This window comes from Epinephelus lanceolatus, chromosome 10 (genome assembly GCF_041903045.1).
Source record: "Epinephelus lanceolatus isolate andai-2023 chromosome 10, ASM4190304v1, whole genome shotgun sequence".
NCBI lineage: Eukaryota > Metazoa > Chordata > Actinopteri > Perciformes > Serranidae > Epinephelus > Epinephelus lanceolatus.
The window spans coordinates 12,889,871-12,908,080 of record NC_135743.1 but is presented as its reverse complement, the minus strand read 5'-3'; the positions used below and the strand labels follow the sequence as shown (position 1 = coordinate 12,908,080).

Here is an 18,210-nt window from a genome sequence, read left to right as displayed (position 1 = left end):
TGATGAACAGTTAGTCAATACAAGGCAGATGGCCAGGCGTGTGTGTGTGTGTGTGTGTGTGTGTGTGTGTGTGTGTGTGTGTGTGTGTGGATGGAGGTGTGTTAGTGCGTGTGGTTATGTGTGCTGCTACACAGCCAGTGACAAACAGTCTTTTGCTTGGAGGCACTGAGCTGACCTCTGCCCTGTCACTACTATGGATTGGCTGAAAATATTAAGGCGGCCGTGATTCAGCCAATCAGCTGATGTGCTTTTCCTCTCCACTTGAGGAGAACCCCCTTGCTGAGAGGAAATTAACACCAAATTAGAGCCAAGTTACGGAGGTAAAATATGTCCAAACACCCTAATGGCTTTACACTTAACCCATTTGCGCGAGCTGCGTCGTAAATAAGACTGGTCTACTCAGTGCATGTCCTCCATGAAGACAAAAAGACCATCTATCTGTCTGAGCTGCTACACAGAGACAGAAGGCTTTTCCTGTGCTGCTGCATGACACATCATTTGTCCTCTGATGACAGGATGTAGAAGTTGTTTTAGCTCAACGTGCCTCTCATTAACCTGCCCACTCAATGCAAGACCTCAGTGTTAATGAGAGACAGAGAGAGGGGAGGGGGGTAAGAGGGTGATAACATAATTCCGTCCCCTCTCTCTAATGTATATTTAGAGAGGAGGGATGCTACGGTGGTTTGGTTAATGTTTAGTAGACTGCATGCTCATTCACAAAGACTTCAGTAACTACCTGCTGTGTGTGTTAATTCATGCAACTAATCAGCCAATCAGAGGCAAAAGCAGTGTGTGGGCAACATTTAAATGCTTTAAAATGTCCTCAAAAATGTGCCATAATTTATTTTATTATCTGGTGCCAAAGTGTGATTTACCCCCACAGATAAACATAGTAGCAGGGTCACTTATAAGTCCATGCAATGATATAATTGTGACACAATACCACATGGTGTTAGTTTATAAAGTAAGGCCTCTAAACGCACCACACTGACAACCAGAGATACCCTATTAAAGGGTTTTATTTCAGGGTTTAAACGGATAATCATCAAGCTTATATATATATTTGTGTTCCCACAGTGTGCGCATGTGATATGGAGTGGGCAATATTTTCTCCACCACATCATTCCGTCGCGCTCGCTGCTGTTATTATAAGAAAGATGGTGACACAGCAATGAAGAGTCCTTCTCTCCACGTCTGCCTCTCCTCAGCATCTAACCACTCGCTTTGCCTCCACACTTTGAAGAAACCTATTCCGCTCCCCCTGAATGCGCGGTGGGTTCCGGCCCTATTAAGGTGACGATGCACACAAAAGCGCATCGATGGAGCCATTATGAAACGGACAAGTTACTCACCTCCCGCAATGGCGAGGAGAGCCAACAGCAGCAGCGGCGACGGCGGCCGGCCGTCCATCATCATACGTGCGTCCGAGCTGCGCGCTCCGAGCCCGAAAGGTGTTCACCGCGATGGAGAGGCCACCCCAATCACACCCGCAGCGTTACTCCCCTCCTCCTCACGACCCGAAGGCTCCCTTCACTCTCTACCTGGCATGGTGACGTCAGGGCTCTCCGTCGGTCCACACTTCTTCGCCCGGTAAAAGCGGGGAGAAATCGAAATACCTCGGCGGGGGCCAGGTAAGCTCTGCGCTGGGTCGTGCCGCTGCTGGCTGTCCGTGCTGAACACCGCTCAGCGATGCGACGCGCTGGAAGAGGCGGGGGCGGGGCGGGGGGCGCGCGGAGGAGCATGGGGGGGAGGGAGGGAGGAGGCGGGAGGGGAGGATGTGGCATACCTCAGAGGCTCCACAGCTCAGCTAGCGATGCCAGTGTCTTCCCTGCACAAAGTCACACATCACCATATAATATTCAGACCTCTCAGGCACATACAGTGTTTTTCCTGCTCAATAGTGACCTCGTCAAACTTAATGGCATCTCTCATCCCCACCTGCTTTATCTTTAATATCAGCCCCAGGCCAAATATTGTGGCAGCAGTGGTATTTCATATCTTCTAAATCCTCTAATTTTATTGTATTTTTCATCAAGGTGCCATGAGGAAATATATTTCTCCATACAACAATAGTGTGGTGAGAAAATAAAATATAGATTACAGCATAATAATCACAATTTGGACATGTATAATTGTTAATACTGTAGCTGTGTTTTGGGGTGTGACTCTCCCTGCTCTACTTTCCTTGTATATCTGACACAGCTTGCATCTGTGCCCATTAATAACCTCACACCACCTTTCTTTCCAGGACTGCTGAGCCTAATGTAGTCATTATTCTGTGAATAATCTCCACCCTCTAAAAGCTGGAGGGGTATGTGTCGCCTTCTCCTATGTGACCTCTTCTTCTTTCTATTTTTCCCATCCTGTCGCTTATCTTTTATTAAATGTCTTGTTTTGTTTCTGCCCCTGTAGGCCACTGAGGTGACCTCTAATCTCCATTCACAAAGTCAAACATGCAGGAGTCGGGTAGATCGATGGGGAGGGGAGAAAGTCCAGGCAGGTAGGGGGAAGGAAGGGTAGCCAGGTAGACATAAATTGGGATGGACATATAGAAGAGTGGGACTTCTTCTGGATGTTGCGACATGATAACAAAAATATCACAACTGTTTAGCATGATGAGGGGCGGAGGGAATGCAGCAAATGAAGAGGGGTACAGGAGGAGTCAAAAGAGCGTGGGAGGCAGGGAGGGAGGGAGGGATGGATGGGGGAAGAGTAAACTTAGTAAACAGGAGTGCAGGATGGAGGGAGGAGGCGGTTGCCGTGGTGACTAAGAGAAACCAGAAAGCTCCAGGAGGAAACGACCTGTTTCTCCTTCATTTTGTCTATTTTCATCACCAGCACACACACACACACACACACACACAAAGAATACACACATGCGCAGCTGGCGCACAACACACTCATGCATAAAATGCACACAGTGAACACAAATGCACACATGCACACACATGCAGGCAAAACTCTTCCACAGCGATGTCTTGGTCTTCTCATGCTATCTTTGTGCACTCTCCTCTCTCTCTGTACAGTCCTCTCCTCTCTCCCTCTGTACCTCTCCTCTGCAGTGAATGAGCTGACCTGACAGTGCTCCTCCTCTGCACTGAGTGCTGTGAGTCTCTCTGAATTATTTAAAAGCTGGGACCCCCACGAGTGCTTGTCTTCCCCTAACACCCCCCAACGCCCCCCCCCTCTTTCTCTCTTTCTCTCTCCTCTTTCCTCTGTCCCTTCCTCTCCTGCTGTCATTCTGTCTTCTGGTGCTGCAGTTACTTCCAGTAGCTCTGTCATCTCTGGGCAACACTTTAAACACACAAAAATCTGATCTATGAATCACAGACTGATTTATAGTCTGAGACAATGTCTAAGAAATGAATACTTTTGCATTATATTTTCACTTTTCACAATTTTAGGTACTTTTTACTTCTTTACAAAGGCAAATATTTTCCTTTTTTGCTCAGCCACACTTCATTATTACCAGGCAGTTTGCAGATTAGGATTTTACGTGATCATCTAATGAAATATGATGTGCTGTTATAAGCAATTCACTGGTATACAAAGTGGTTGAAATTAGCTCCACCTCAACTAGATGCAACATAACAGCACTGCTTTCATGTTACTGGTATATTTTTATCTATAAAGCATGGGCAAACTCTGGTAGTTACGAGCTACGCTCCTCCAGGTGGTTGCTTTGTAACGTATCCCTGGTTTTAACAGATCTTGGGAAAACTGCAATTTCCTACTCTGCACCTTGGACATGAAACAATCTTCAAAAAGATCTAAAATTAGAAACACTCATGTATATCCATTTAAGGGCATCATAAAGAATGTGGTGACAGAGACATGTGCTTGTTTTTCTCAAAAGGTCACTGTGTTTGAATAGTTGTTGTTTTATTGTGGATTTTTGTATTATATGTTGTATTTTAATGTGCTTTGATCGGCTGCTGCCTCGGCCAGGTCTAATTTGTAAAAGAGACTTTTAATCTCATGGGACTTCCTGGTTAAATAAAGGTTAAATGAAATGAATGTGGAAAAAAATTTCCCCTTGGGGACAATAAAACCTAACCTAAAATAAAATGAGAAAACTAAAATAACATAACAGATAGCTGTCATTTTGTTGCACGATGAGTACTTTAACTTTCAGTACTCAGTATATTTTGCAAATAATACTTCTGTAATTCCACTTATGTAACATTTTGAAGGTGCCACTTTTATTCTATTTTATTTTTTTATTTTCGGTATTGCCAGTATTACTTATCAAAAGGATCTGGATACGTCTTTCACCACTGACACTTTATAAGCATGGATGGATTACTGAACAGGCCAACCAGGCTCAGGCAAGGGGCCCCAAGTGTCAGGTTCTCACTGGCCTTCAAGTGCTTCAATGTCACTCAAATTAACACATACTGACCAGGAGGAGACACGCAAAGAGACACAAAATAACTACAAAAATGTGTAATACAACCACAAAGAGGCACAAAACAACCACAAGAAGACACAAAATGACTGAAAATTTCCTCAGAGACACAAAATGACTTTAAAGAGACACAAAACCACACCAAAGTCTGTGTGTCTTGGTGGTGGGGTCTTTTGCATATCTGTGCCCAGGGGCCCATTGTCTCATAATCCGTCCATATTTATAAGCTCATATCCAGAGTGCAGGTGATAGAAATGACGCATGTGATCGCTGTTTTCAAAAAAACACATGCATTTCCAAATTGTTTCTTTCCATGAGCGCTTAAAAATGACCCTTTGTGACAATGTCAGATACTACGATGGGTTTTAATGATTCATTTAGCCTAAGAAGTAATTTAAGTTAAGAAACACAAGATCCTTCATATTATAAAAAAAATAATGTTAAAAAAAATCACTAGAATAAGAGATAGGTGGTTTCCCTGGACGGTGATGATATGTAAGACCAAGCAAGCTCAAGCAAGCATTTAAGATTGTGGGCTGGATGGTTAGCGAACGCAACATTCCCAAAAACAGACTGGCGAGCTCTGCAAGAATCATGTGTCCAGCACCTCAGGCCTCTTGTTTGTTTTGACCTACTTTGTGATTTAATTAAGAGAACATGGAGGACTAACCACAACACATCACACGGATGGAAGGAAGGGTGAGAGTCAGTGGTGTCTGTTGTTGTGTAACATTGCCATTTGTGACACACTGGGTAGAGCAGGATGGGTCAAGATTAGAGAGGGCTCCTCAACCGGAAAGCCTGGGTTCAGGCCCACGTAGAAAGTAAGCATCTGTCTTGATGAAGTGTCTCTGAGCAAGACATGTGTTTTGATCGGGGATCGACCCTTCACTTTGACCCTGTGATCAATAAAGTGCTCCAAAATCATGAGCTGACAGGAAGAGGAGTGTGTGACTTTTTACGCTCTGACATTACATGTTGCTGCTCTCCATTCACAAAGCAAGCAGGCTTATTCTGTGGGGGAGCTACATTGCTACTATGGCACTATGGCCACGGTTATTCATAGCTCTTTTTATATTGCAGCCTGTCTCTCCTCCCTCTTTCGCTTCCTCTCTCCTCCCTCTCCTCGTTCCCTGTAGAGATGGCCCTACCTCACTCTAACTAATCACCATGGCAACCTGGTAATCCCTGAACAGAAAAATTCTGACTCCCTCTCTCTCTCTCTTTCTCTCTCTCTCTCACACACACACACACACACACACATAACAGGACTGCATGCACACACAGATATAAATGCACACATGGGTGCACACTTGGGCACATTTACACTTGCACGCACTCACACACACACAGACACACTCTAAGACATGCAAACCAGTACACTGGTGTTTACTGGTTAGACATATCTTACCGCAAACACACGCTTCCACGCATCATTGTGAGGATAAAGCTCCTCTGTGCTCTCTGAGATGCTCCATGTGTGTGTTGGTGAGGATTTAAATACACCACCTTTTGGGGTTGTGTGTGACGAAATGCTGTTTGTGCATACACTATTTATGTATGCATTTTGTATGTGGAGCTTATGTGTGTCTGTGTTCGTGGTGGTCTGTGTTTGTTGGCTGCAAATAGGTGAGTGTGTGCGCATGTACAAGGTTGCATATGTGTGTTTGTGTGTGTAGCTGTAATTGATTTCATGCTCAGGTCAATGGTTTTACAGCTACAAGAGAAAAGCACACAGATTCACTCTGGTTAGCTTCTCATCTCCATTTCAGCGCCGCTTTTTCCTTGAACCTTGCTTCGACTTTTGCTGCTGGCATTTCTATTAATAACACTGTTTCTCTACAGTTAATATGAATTTTTATTTTATTTACTGAATAGAAGTCTTACAACAATAATATACAACCCACATCTTTGTGCGATTGATTTAAAAAAAAAAAAACTTCACACACACATCATTTATGCATAAGTACATTTAAAGGTACATTTTTCACTCACAATACAGTAGCTTTTTAATCACAACCTCATATCTAGATTACAGCCACATATTTATTTTGCACTCACACTCAAACAATTTCGCTGACTGGGCACTGTAATGTTACGAGACCCCTCCCACTACACTAGTCCTAATCGTCTAATCAATAAAGCTCTTTCTCTTGACAGACAGAGTGGCTGGCAAATGAGCCTGATTTTCAGGATAATCAATAGGCTGATTGACATGTCAGATGGATGAATGGATATACTCCAATCAGGTGCATCGATCTCACGGTCCAAGCCTAACTGGATGGCATGGCGATAATTGATGATGCCAGCACCTTTGTGTAAGGAGAGATCACAAAGTTCTCCGCTTACTTCAAATATCCGATTGTTTACAGTAAGTGCACGGCTTCATGTGCATTGTTTCAGGTATTAGAGAAATCAATTTGGTTTCTGTGGTACTGAGTATCATCTGTAAGGCCAATGGGCATGACAATGGGACAACTACACAAGGCTGTGGAAGTTTTCCTGTAACTTTAAATACATTCAGTGGAGTTTTTAGATTGGAAACAATGACCACTACAACAATGTGATCAATGGTTATTGTAATGCATTACTACGACCACTAGGGGGCGCATGGAAGAGATACAAACATACAGTATAAACTTGACAGAGTAGTACACAGGACGATCCAAAGCAGCATATCTTTGAGTATGTGTGTGTACACATGTATTACAAGTTAATATGTGTGTCTGTGTGCATGTCTCTGCGCACGTGTACTCATGTCCCAGTGTTTGTTCATCCTTTGTGCATGTTCAGTGTGGCCTGGGCACAGGGTGCTGCAGGGTCATGTGCTCTGCTCCAGTGAAAGGCAGTCTGTGTGTGCAGTAATGGTGGACCAGCTCAGGGATACTGGCAAAGACGCAGCTGCTCTGGTCCAGTGTGAAGCCCAGACCCTTAACGCTCTTCGTCTGGGCCACGATGATGTGCACACAACTCTGACTGGTCCTGATGAAGCAAGACAGTGGGACAGACATTTTAAAAGAATGAACATAGACTGTCAGGAGACTTGCAAGTAAAAGACACACAGCAACAGTTAGAGTTAAGTGTTATAAGATGCTGAACAATGTCGCAACAAAAAAAAAGAAGTCCTCCCTTATCAGTGCCCAAATGAGGCTGTGCATTTTACGAGTTCAGTGGATGTGTAAATGGGGTTAATGATGTGGACTCTCAAATGAATGAGCAGCGTACAACAAATGTGCACTCAGGCGCATGCACACACGCACACACACGCACACACACACAACTGCACCACAGGATTTCAGCCTTTATCCTAGAGAACCTGTTCCTGGCACACTTTTTGGCAGCGTTACCCCCACAGATGACACACATTCTCATTTGGTAATGCCTTAGAGGTTTCTAACACAATACCAGTTACTGTAACTCCTAAGAAATTCCTTAAAAATAGCGAAACACAGGCTCCATCACTGATGAAGTCAGAGTCAGTGGGCAACAACACCTTTATATATTTCATGTAGAACATATTGTAAAGATATTTTTTAAAGGAATACTACACCCACAAAATGATCATTTGTATATTAATTACTCATGTTGTTACCTTGAATTTGTTAAGAAGACTTTTTCCTCACATGTCGCCACAGTGAACAAAGAATCATTTCTATTTATCCAGTCATATGCTCAGTACTTAGCAAACACATGCACTTTTGCTAAACCATAACTATTAAAAACACTTTGAGTCCACCTGGGCAAGTGTGTACATTTGATTTCTACTTGTGCATCCAGTTGTGCAGAGTTGAAATGCACACACTTGTTTAGGCACGCTACACGTCCCTGCATGAGACTGTTTATGGGGAAGTGTGTTAAACAGTACTGGTTTAGTGAAAATGCATGTTTGGGAAGTACTGAGAATTTATTAACTGTATTAATGAGACTTGGATTATACCGCACAAGTTGTGGGAGATTGTTAAACAGATGTTTTGATATAGTTTTGCTGTAGAGGCATGCAAGTGACACAAAGTGGATAACTGATATTCAAATGGTAATTTGGTGGGTGAAGTGTTCCTTTAAAGCAGTAGTTCTCAAAGTGTGGTCTGTGAAGACTTTTCAAATTCATTAATTTAAATTATCAAGATATAAAATCTTTTTTTTTACATAGTTCTATTAACATTTCTTAAATCTAAAATAGTTCATTATGTTCTAATCTTACAAACTGTATGTTATTTAAAATAACTATACGCATACATATGTGTGTATGTTCTGACCTGCACTTTCAATTAACCCTTTCCTCCTGATTAGCCTTTGACAGTTTGTGTCTGTGCATGTCAGTTGCATTGCTTTGTGGGCATTATGGTTCCCTTTATGAAGAACATCTTAAATTTGATGTAAACACTGCAGATATTGTGGAGCGACGGCAACAGAGAATTCACCTCCATCGTAAACTAAATTCCTTCTCCGTCAATCCCGTCATCCTCTGTCACTTTATCAGTCTTATACTTCCTGTGTTTTTCATTTATCTGCTTGTTTCACAGCCTCACATTGAAAGACAGAAACAGTCTAGATATTATTGTTAAAATCTGCTCTAAGATCACAGGCGTGACACAACAGGAACTGACCAGTTTTTGCAATCAGCAAATTCTCCAGAAAGTATTTAGCTTCTTCTGGACATGTTCTTGTCGGCGAATTTTTTGTTGCCATCAATCTTTTATTCCCTCTGCAATTTTTTATTGTTCTTTTATCAATAGTCATACATTTTAATCATTTATTTATAGATTCCTTTATTACACTAAACTCCTTGGCACATTTTTTATTATTTTAATTTTTTACTCATCTATTTATGTGGCTACATGTCACTGTATGTTATATGTGTGTGTTTGTGAAAGGCAAGCTTTTCAAACAAATTGCCCCCTGGTGGGATTAATAAAGTTGTCTGAATCTTAATTATTCAGTGTTGAGATGGTGCGAATATTTCAACATGTCTAATATCTTTCTGATACATTTCTCTTGAGTTGCTCTTTCTCATAACTAAGACTATAGAAGTGTAAAAATAGGCTACGTCACATTATTCCAGGGGACGTACAGTATATTCTCTACCTTGTAAAAGGTCCTTAGCTGAAAAGAGATTGAGAACTTCTACTTTAAACAGTACTTAAAGACAATCTTAAAATTTTATTCTAAAAGGAAATATTCAAATCAGAAAAGCATATTTGATTTTCACGAGTAACATCCCAGCATCACTGTTGTAACACAGGCGCAGACAATCTGCCATTGTCATGCAGCAAAACAAAAGCAGATAAAAATAGTGCTATAAATAAATATGTACATGTTGTGTTACATAGCGTGCCTGTGCTACGTTCAACAAACACACTCCCAACAAAACACACACATCTGCGAACTCACTTCAGAGCGATGGAGTACTTGCTGGTTCCTGATTCGCTGTCCCTCACCAGGAAGCTGGCTTCCCTGCAGCGCTGCAGCTGAGCCTCAGCCTGTTGCCGACTCACACTGCCGTGGTACCAGCTTGGAGGGGTGGGGGAAGGAGTGGGGAGGGGGAGACGCAGAGAGAGACAGCGGATCACTGACATATAGCGCGGCGACATATGGAGATAAGTCAGATGTCAAGATAATGATAGGTGATGATGGTGAGAGAGGGAGAAGAGAGAAGGAGACTGACGGGAGTAACGAAGCACACAGACGAGAGCAGAGATTTACAGTCTCCATAAATCCCACCGACATACATGCTGGACAGAATGACTTTAACAGTGTCAAAGGTGAACTGGAGATGGCAAAGAGATAAATAAAATGGACAAACAGAATACATGTGGCTGTGCCGAGTGTCCAGGGAGGCCTATTAGGACACAAGGTGATACTGACAGTGGCTACAGGCCAGAGCCATATATAAACAGACTGTATGTGGCCTTGAGGCAAAACACGCTGACATTCAGCCACAACATGAGAAGAACAAATGCGAACATGCTCTGAGCACGTTCTCCACATGTTCCATCCACAAAGAAAGGCCACGTTTGCCGAGACGACGTAAGAAGGTTTAAGAATTCGTCTCTTTCTGTCGATTCAAGCCTCACCTCAAGGGTGCACCTCTCTCTCGCTTTTATGTTCAACACCTTATCACGACGGTGCGCTCAGGGGCAGCTGCTGGCTCATGCTCTCAGTGATAAATACCAAATTTCACTTAAAATTGTCTAATGTGCCAAGTGTAAAATATATATGGCTGGCAGCCTCCGCTGTATTTGACATTGTGAGTCACCGGATCAGATGTTGAAGGAAATCTGCTTGATTGCTTTACAACTTTTATTAAGGGAAACTGATTTCCAGCCAAAGCACAGATGGTAAGGTAAGGGCCAAAGGAAAAGAAAAAAAAAACTTAACTGTCCTAACAAATGCAAGCAGAGCAAAACAGAACGCAGGCAGAGGGACAGGAAGTGCGGTTTACTCTGCAGAGTTTATGAGAAACGCGGAGTTCATTTTGATAACAACTAATAATACACAGACATGAGATAAAGGCGACCAAATGTCTGAACCCTCATCTCATTTGTTTAATTCCTTCAATCCATTAATCCTGTTCAAGGTTGAGCATGCAGTGGGTGAGGGGCAGATTACAAGTCTATCATATTAAGACTCTCCTTACTGGTCTTACATGCATTTCTCCTTCCATCATCAGATTTAAGTCACTGGGGTCTGTTGGATCCCATACAATGATGTCATATATTTGATAAATTCAGATATTTTTTGTCATTATCGGTGATTGCTACAACTTATACTACTGAATCTTGAGTGTCGTGTTGGCAGCCCAGTTGCCAGAGGAAAATGTTGGAATCGGACTTCTCTGCAAACCACAAATATGTAACATTTGTACGTTTTATACGTATCATATCAATACTTCTAACGATGGAGGGGACGGAGGATGGTGTGACAATTAGACAAAACACCTACCAAGCTACAGACCTGTTGGAGACCAATAACAACAAAATTGGTTGTGTTTTAGTGACCTGTAGCTGCTTTTCCAGCTGCTTTTTTGCATCAAATGATGGTGTTTTTAGCAGTACGTTGCTGTTTTTCCTTCCAGAGTAGTGCCTTGAGAAGCGGTTGATTTTTACTGAGACTTCACTACGTTTCCTGTCGGGATAGTGCCAAAAAAGGTTGTTGTTTCTTACCAAGACATCACTGCATTTCCTTCCCAGATAGTGCATTGAAAAGCAGTTGCTTTTTACCCAGACTTCGCTACATATTCCTGTCGGGACAGTGCTAAGAAAGGTTGTTGTTTTCTACTGAGACTTCGCTGCGTTTCCTGTTGGGATAATGCCACGAAAAAGTTGTTGTTTTCTCCGAGACATCACTTCATTTCCTGTCGGGATAGTGCCACAAAAGGTTGTTGTTTTCTCCGAGACACCGCTTCGTTTCCTGTCGGGATAGTGCCACAAAAGGTTGTTGTCTTTTACCGAGACATCGCTGCGTTTCCTGTCGGGATAATGCCACGAAAGGTTGTTGTTTTTTACCGAGACATCACTGCATTTCCTTCCCAGATAGTGCATCGAAAAGCGGTTGCTTTTTACAAAGACTTCGCTACGTTTCCTGTCGGGATAGTGCCACGAAAAGTTGTTGTTTTTTACTGATACATCCCTGTGTTTGCTGCCCGGACAGTGCCACGAAAAGCAATTTTTTACCAGGTATTTCAAGCCAAAACACAGTCCTTTCCTAACCATAACCACGTGTTTCTGTGCGAAAACTTATCACATGTTAACCACAGCATTGTTGGGTTGGAAAGTTTCTGTCCTGCTTGATCGTAACGGACAAATGCAACGTATACATGGTTTGCAGAAACATACAATGGCAACTTTCCTTTTCTGGCAATTGGGTTACTTATTAAACATTATGTAATACATTTTGTACAAACTCTGGTTTGTCCAGTTGCAAATTTGCCTGCTGACGACCTGACAGGGCTGAAATGTTGCGTGTTTCGGTCCAATGCAGTTTACAAGCTATAATCCAGTGTGTGAATTCTTTTTCATTCTACCCTCACTAACATCTATACATGCCAAAAGCAACACTTCCCTCCTCCTTCCTATGCATCAACAGTCTTCTCTCTCCTTACCTCTGCTTCTCCAGGGGCAGGCTGGGGTCCACTTTGGCTGCCTCCCCATCCAGTGGGGCGCTGGGGGAGGTAGGAGATGGAGGGGAAAGTTTGTTGGGACTAGAAGAGGGTGAGAGGGGTGAGAGTTTCAGGGTGGGGAAAGACGGGGATGGGGGCGTGAGCGGGGAGAGTTTGAGAATAGGAGAGGAGGGGAAGGAGGGAGAAGAGGAGGAGGATGGCGAGGATGGTACAAGTATTTTATGGTTCCAGTTCTTCTGCCTCAGGGTCTGCTGTGGCTGCTGCTGCTGCGGCTGCTGCTGCTGTTGGCGGGTGGAGGTTGAGCCGTTCTCTTTAGTGGGAGAACAATCCACTGCCTCGAACTGAGCTGGAGGAAGCAGGAGAGACAATATCAACCTTTCATGATAAAGTTCTATTAAAACATGCCAGGGCTACCAGTGTAAACACATCTCTGGAAATTGATTCAACAGGATTGTTTTGTTTCCTCTCCAAAGCAAACACAAAAATTGTTGTGGCATTACTGTACAAATAAAACTCATGGCATCCTTCCTCCACACCCTAAACTCCTCACCCTTCCCATCATCCCTCTCTCCCTTTCTCTACCTGACAGCGCTCTAACAATGTCCTCCTTTCTCCACTCCCAGGGCAGTTCGTACTCTCCGGCGGGACGGACGTCGGACTCTGGCCTCGTGACAGGGATCCACACCCCCCCACTGTCACCCTCCAGCCCGCCCTCGTACGGTGTGTCGTAGATGTTTGGGGGCGCGGGTTTTCCCTCTTCATCCTTCCCCTCTCTCTTGCCTCGGTCCAGCAGAACACACACTTTCAAGAGGTCTTTGGAGCCCCGTCTACGAACCTCTGTGGCAGAATGGTCATGTGATTAGTCATGGCATCAGATAAAGATTTTCACTTATGTTATAAGAGACAAAGCAGTGCATCTCCTACAGGACACAGTTCTGTCATCTGCTCGTTAAAATGTTTGTTTTTGTCTTTTTGTGAAGTGTCATACTTCAAGCCCAGAATGACTCCTCTGTATTGTGATACATTTTTTTAATAACCATGCACCTGGACTCAAAACGTCATAAAGAAGACGTTTCAAACGAAGCAGGGGACAGTGTTGCGAGTCCTTTGGGAGATATTTGGACGAGATTATGAGGGTGTTGTCATACAGATCACAGACAAAGCAATCACCTGCAAAACAAGATCACTGTTTTTTATCGATGAGCTGCTTTCTAGGCACAGAGTTAAAAACATAATATGGTAAAACAACTTCCTAATCTGTCTTCATCTAAATTCACAACACAATATAGTTATCCTGTAAAATAACCATGGATTGAGCTCCACTGAGAGTGTGGAGTCTTGCAATAATCCTACCTTTATGAAGGATGTAATGTTCAGTCTTTGTTGAAACATTTTTTAAAGGCATTGTTTCAACTTAATGATCAGTGTGTTGTGCTGTTGGTTTGGGTTAAACTGGGAGGTGTTTTTTAGTATTATTGATGTGACTGGAATGGATGAATTATTGGGGACAACTTTCAGTAAAGCACAGCACTTTCAAAATGTTTAATCAACATCTCTTTTAAACAGTATAAATTAAAATGGAGCATTATAACCATCATGGAAGTACAACTTACTGCAGGACTGTTGCATTGGGAGTTACTGACACAACTTCACCTACTTCCAAGGTGCATGAGGAAGGGAAAGAAATCTAAAGAGGTCAAAACTCCAGCAACACTTTATATAGAACAACTTTATTGTAAGACCAGTGCATTAGGTTTGTGGCCTTCACCAGGGTCAGGAACTGTTGTATTAGACTGCATTAGCTTTGGTTAGGTGTACCTAATAAACTGGCAATGTCATGAATAAGTCTGCAGAGATGCGCTGTCTGCAAGCTTCCCAGTATTCCTTAAATGTAAAAATTGGAAACTAAAGACATTTCTCAATCTGCGTTCTTGCCTGTACTTATGTTCTTGCGGACTTGTGAAATGTCACCAATCGCAGCCCAAGTACTGTTCCAAATCAAAGTCCGCATCCAGCCAAGTACAGTCCAAATGCCCGGATGTGAACTTGCTCTGCCCGTTCCATCAGGGATGCATCGGGAGGTGGCTTGTGTGGACTTTTGACAGCCAGGTATCCCAGAATGCATTTCTCACAGAACAGCGGCAATGACAGCTGTCCTTGGGAGTTTGTACTCCTGAGTCGAACTTGCCAAGTTTGAACTCCCAAGTGCGCAAGTCCGAACTTGGCGTACTTGGTATTGAGTAACGCGTTAAGTAAGATAAAAATACACTTTCTTATAACAATGTTGTATGTTGAGTTAGCAGTGGGGGATCTTCCTATGGGTGACACAGGCAGCCGCCCAGGGCTCCACCCAGGACATAAGGGAAATGGAGGATTGGAGTTTATGTAGAGGGCATTAGAGGAAGAGAATATGAAAAGGCAAAAGCCATCCAGGGGGCAATACAAAAACATGACGACAACAAAATTTGCACTAGTGGTGGGAGGTACCTCATTAGTTTTACGCACAGTTTGTACATTGTGTTCAGTGGGGTAGCTGAATGAATCTGTCAATCGTGTGATTTGCTCTCTAAATTAAGTCTGTTGTGGCACGTCGTTCAGTTTTAGGGGAATTTCACTTGTTGTGTTTCTTTACTGTCTGACAGGTAGCCTGTGTGTCTGCACTATTGTGTGACCAAACAATGGAGCTGCAGGAAGAAAAGGTCAACACGGCTGCTGATTGGCTGGCTGACTGGGCCACTTCCTGGCTGCTGGGAAGTGATTGGGCGAGACCAAAAGGGGGGACCTGTAGAATTTGGAAAGGGGTGAAGGGGGGGGGTCTTTCGATTCTTTTCACACGTAAGGGACCATAAAGTATGTTGTGTGTGTGTGTGTGTGTGTGTTGGGGGGGGGTTGGGGGGGGGTGCACTGGGGCCAACTTCCTATCAAGAGAATGGGGCAAAGGAAACAGAGGCAGGAGACAGGAAGTTGGAAGAGGAAGCTGCGCCCATTGTCCCTGCACAACAGTGTTCCTATAGCAACCGCCAGTGGGGAGGGAAGTCAGCAGAGAGACTGGGGGTTTAGATGGCCCTTTAAAACGTCACTTTAGCAAGAATGCGACACAGTGTGAGTGCAGAGAACTTTAGCTTGTACTCTTTGGCTTGCTTATAATTCACTTATCAAAAACAATGAGACAAATCATAGTGTGTTAAAAGGTTTCAGCAGACAAACTGCGCTCTAGATGATGCCACTTTGGCCTTCCATAACTTCTGAGATAGATAATGAGCCTAAACTCACCTGTGATGATGACTTGGGCATCGTAGGGCTCCATGTACCCATCATTCACCCCTGCTCTCTCAGCCTCCCTCTGTTCTTTGGTTTTCTCTGCATCAAAAGGATCGGCGTAGTCCTCCAGGATTATCAGCTGTGAAAAGGACAAGACATGTTAGAAAGAGCAGTGCCGGGCTGCTATAAGTACTCAGACATTACATTAACCTGGAGACAACACCTAGAGAGGGATCTGATACAGTTTGGGTGTGTGATGTCCATGACTAAGTGACAGTTAATGGAGGGATGAGCAGAGAGAGTGCAAAGAGGTCAGCACATTGTGTTTGCCTGTTTGATCTGACACAATGTAGTGAAACTACTTTGTGTTCTTTTGACAGCGATGGAAACTAAATACAGGGATATGAACTGAGGTGGGGAGGGAAGACACAAATGAAAGCACTGACCTCAAGCTCACAATGAATTTTTTTGTGCATAGTATGCTGACTTTTTTTATCTGCATGCTGCTGTAACCTGATGCTGATATGTGGAAATCAAAAATTTGCACATGAGGTTTTGCTTTATCTCTAGAAGTTACTCACCGTTGTTTTAATGTCAGATCTTCCCTTTTCGTTCTCGGGGTGCTTCTGCTCACTTATCCCGTTGAGTTTGGGGGTCTTGTCTTGTTTGTCCACCTTGATCATCCTGCTGATGTATGCTTGCGCCAAACTTGTGGTCCTGACCTGGCGGTTCTCATCTGACGCCCCAGCCTCGATTTTGGAGTTCTTGCGACCTTTTCCAGTCGTGAGACTATCCCAAACGGTCCCACCAGAACCAGCGTTGTTACGACCCAATTCTGTAGCCGAATTTTTCCTGTTTCTCCCTGCCAGTAAACCCCCCACTCCGCCGTCTTTGCGCTGATTCCCTTTCAGACTGTCGCGAGAGAACGAGGGTTTGGGTCGAGTTTGGGGACCAGATTCTGAGGCCGAGCGGACCCTTTCATTTCCGTTCTTCAGGTTGATGGGGAAATCTCTGAACCACTTTGCCATGGCTGTCAAGGTATTAACACTTCTCACATATATAAAAATTAATAAACCTGTTGTTTTGTACGCGTTCTTGTATTAGCTGCCCACACTAAAGCCAAATTTAAACCGTGCGCAACAGCTCCAACTTTACGCACACATATTTTACGCACGCCTCGGTTGAAGTAACTACGGTCCTTGATCACTAGAATCTCTTCGTTATCAAATTAAGACACCTTACCTCGAGGTGCTAAACTGATTCCTGGCGTCTGAAACTCCCTGACAACTTCTCGCGCGTCTTGGAAGTCATTGGCCAGTGGCTTTTCGTTGTTATCACCCTGCACCTGCAGTAACAACTATCCCTGCAGTTTGAAAAGTAGCCTCTGCAAAGCGTAAATTCGAAAGAACTCGAAGTTTTTCTTTGAACTCAATAAAGATCCCATTCCCGGAGCGTGAGATGATGCGTGCAGTCTGTCGAGGTGATGAGATGGAGAGGAAAGTTCTGTGCGCAGACGGTGGGATGTCGCTGGAGTTTGGGGAGGGGCTGTGTGTAAGGGGCGGGGGGAGAAGTTTTACGGTAATAATTTTATTGGATGCACAAGTGAACTCTTCAACCTTTATTAGGACTTGGTCTAATGCCAATAGACGCCTGACAATAAGCACAATATAGAATCCAACATGTGAAGTCTATGAAAAGTTATTACAAAAACGAATTTAAAAAGTCCCTTTTGAAGTTTGTTCTTGTCCACTGTACTACATCTGAAACCATATTTGTGCTTTTGTATTTATGTCCCTAAACTGTGGATCTCACTGCCTCTCAATATTTATATTTTTTTTTAAATTTTATTTATCTATTTATTGTCATTGTATTTTACTTTTTTTAAATCCATAGACTTTTATTGACTGATTTTCAATATTTTAATTTATTTTGTTTTAATCTATTTTTTTGTATGCTTTTTTTTTATTTTACTCTGTGCTGCATAGTTGTTAGGAAGGTGTTAGGTATATATGAATTAAGTTCAGTGGAGTTGGGTTGGTCAGCTCTGCAATTTGGAGCAATTTGTAGTGAATCCACCAAATATTAAGGAATTATCATTTGCCTTATTTGTTTATGCACTTATTTTTGTAATTTGTAATGCAAGTGTATCTTGTCCAAGAAATGCAGCCATATCAGTGTATGACAGACAACATTCAACATGCCACAAACAACAATTATGAAATCATGAACATATTTTTTTTAGACCAATCATATTTAATATTCCAGCACAGAAACAAGCTAAGCACCATCTTATCATCACCATCTTTACAGTAACTCTAGAAAAACATCTCATCAATTCAAGGTTTTTAAAGCAATGGCTGAAACTAAAGCAAACCTGTGAACACTGATTGTGCAGACCACAATCTTTGATCACACATATAAA

The 18,210-nt window shown here is 43.0% G+C and overlaps 2 protein-coding genes across 2 annotated transcripts in view; both read right to left on the bottom strand.

Annotated features, from left to right (window-relative positions):
• Positions 1-1,705, bottom strand: part of chrnb2 (cholinergic receptor, nicotinic, beta 2) — a 29,080-nt gene extending 27,375 nt beyond the window's left edge. Inside the window, exon 1 of the mRNA XM_033640991.2 lies at positions 1,353-1,705. Coding sequence (XP_033496882.1) covers positions 1,353-1,416 — 64 coding nt within the window. The 5' untranslated portion in view covers positions 1,417-1,705. The remainder of the gene's footprint in view (positions 1-1,352) is intronic.
• Positions 1,706-6,253: 4,548 nt separating this feature from the next.
• she (Src homology 2 domain containing E) lies at positions 6,254-17,293 on the bottom strand. The gene is made up of 6 exons (XM_033641599.2): positions 16,370-17,293; positions 15,801-15,927; positions 13,110-13,364; positions 12,510-12,873; positions 9,800-9,919; positions 6,254-7,390 (listed from the first exon to the last, which is right to left on the bottom strand). The coding sequence occupies exons 1-6, from the start codon at positions 16,814-16,816 to the stop codon at positions 7,198-7,200; spliced, it is 1,506 nt and encodes a 501-aa protein (XP_033497490.1). The 5' UTR covers positions 16,817-17,293; the 3' UTR covers positions 6,254-7,197.
• Positions 17,294-18,210: the final 917 nt, after the last annotated feature.

Coding starts and splice junctions, on each gene's coding strand:
- she (XM_033641599.2), bottom strand. CDS start 16,816: ATGGCAAAGTGGTTCAGAGATTTCCCCATCAACCTGAAGAACGGAAAT. Junction 13,365..15,800: donor TGCCCAAGTCATCATCACAG/GTGAGTTTAGGC, acceptor ATTCTGCCACAG/AGGTTCGTAGACGGGGCTCC. Junction 12,874..13,109: donor CATTGTTAGAGCGCTGTCAG/GTAGAGAAAGGG, acceptor TGCTTCCTCCAG/CTCAGTTCGAGGCAGTGGAT.